Source organism: Arvicola amphibius, chromosome 7, assembly GCF_903992535.2.
Source record: "Arvicola amphibius chromosome 7, mArvAmp1.2, whole genome shotgun sequence".
NCBI classification, from domain to species: Eukaryota; Metazoa; Chordata; class Mammalia; order Rodentia; family Cricetidae; genus Arvicola; species Arvicola amphibius.
In genome coordinates this window covers 64139367-64141119 of record NC_052053.1, presented here as the reverse complement: position 1 = coordinate 64141119, position 1753 = coordinate 64139367, and the positions used below count along the sequence as shown (strand labels likewise).

Genomic DNA, 1753 nt, shown 5'->3' with positions numbered 1-1753 from the left:
AAGTAAAGAGGTTTGGAGGTAGAAAGGAGTATAGACAGATATGATAGGGATGATTGGCTTTCTCTTTAGGCAGGAACTTTGTATGTGGGAGAGAGAGAGAGAGAGAGAGAGAGAGAGAGAGAGAGAGAGAGAGAGAGAGAGAGAGAGAGAGAGAGTCATGCAGAGCATACGTTCTGCAGATCTACATTTAAAGATCTACGTTTAACAAAGCCTAAGGCAGTAGACCTGGGTTGTCCTCTTGGATCTTGAGTTATCTTTTTGAGAGTCCATGGGTAATCAGTTGAAGTCATTGGCTTTCTCATCTATTAGGCAAGAACAAAATTCTTGTTGCCCACGAAAACAGAACAGCTTGAATTTTCAATTATCCCGGGGGAAATGAGCTACTGTCAGTCAAACTATTAATGACTTAAGATGAAACGAATTGTAGACGTGGGAGGAGAGGACAAAGAGCAGAGGGCACACACACACGCTGACTTATCTTCTAGAGCCATTCTCCATTGTGCATGCTTATGCTTGTCATCTTCTGTGTGTTTTATTTCACTTCCCCAGGGCAACTTATCAGAAGAGAATGACTCTGAGAAACAACTCTGTGACTGAGTTTATCCTTGTGGGGTTTTCAGACCAACCAGCTCTCCAGCTACTCCTCTTCCTCTTCTTCTTAGTTATTTATGTGCTCACTGTGGTAGGCAACTTGGGCTTGATCACCTTAATTGGGCTGAATTCTAGCCTTCATACCCCAATGTACTTTTTCCTTTTCAACTTGTCCTTTATAGATTTCTGTTATTCCTGTGTGTTTACCCCAAAAATGTTGAATGATTTTGTCTCAGAAAATATTATCTCCTATGTGGGGTGCATGATTCAACTATTTTTCTTCTGCTTCTTTGTCAATTCTGAGTGCTATGTGTTGGTGTCAATGGCCTATGACCGCTATGTGGCCATCTGCAACCCTCTGTTGTACACAGTTACCATGTCTCCTAAGGTATGTACTCTGCTGATGCTTGGTTCCTATGTGATAGGGTTTGCTGGGGCCATGGCCCACACTGGAAATATGCTGAGACTTAATTTTTGTGCTTCCAACACTATCCACCACTATCTCTGTGAAGTTCTTCCCCTCCTACAACTCTCCTGCACCAGCACCTACACCAACAAGCTTGTGTTTTTTATTGTTGTTGGGGTGGTCATCACAGTATCCAGTATCAGCATCTTTATCTCTTATGCTTTGATCCTCTCCAATATTCTTAGGATTCCTTCTGCTGAGGGCAGATCCAAAGCCTTTGGCACATGTGATTCCCATGTAGTTGCTGTTGCTCTGTTTTTTGGGTCAGGGGCGTTCACCTATTTAACAAATTCTTTCCCCGGGTCAATGGAAGAGGGAAGGTTTGCTTCCGTATTTTATACCAATGTGGTTCCCATGTTTAACCCACTGATCTATAGTTTGAGGAATAAAGATGTTAAAATTGCCCTAGATAAAACCTTGAAGAGAGTGCTCTTCTGATGGATCTGGTGGTATCATTGGCAATTAATTTCTAGTAAGCATACTCCAGTACTATTTTCCACAAACAGAGTTTTCCTTCTACTTTTAAAAACTGGGTATCTTTTTGAGGATTATATCACTTGCTATCTCTTTGCTATAACTTTGCATCTATTATGTGATATTATTTACTGGATACAATATTGGACCCCAGAGACTATGTTCTTTTTATTTTTTCTTTGATTTGTCCAGGAAGAACATTTCTAGCTGGAAGAAAGGGCA

The 1753-nt window shown here is 41.1% G+C and overlaps 1 protein-coding gene across 1 annotated transcript; it reads left to right on the top strand.

Annotated features, from left to right (window-relative positions):
• The first annotated feature begins 565 nt into the window (after positions 1-565).
• On the top strand, positions 566-1495 carry LOC119819692 (olfactory receptor 8B4-like). Its single transcript, XM_038338025.1, has one exon. It carries the CDS (start codon positions 569-571, stop codon positions 1493-1495), a length of 927 nt encoding a protein of 308 aa, XP_038193953.1. The 5' UTR covers positions 566-568.
• The last annotated feature ends 258 nt before the right edge of the window (positions 1496-1753 follow it).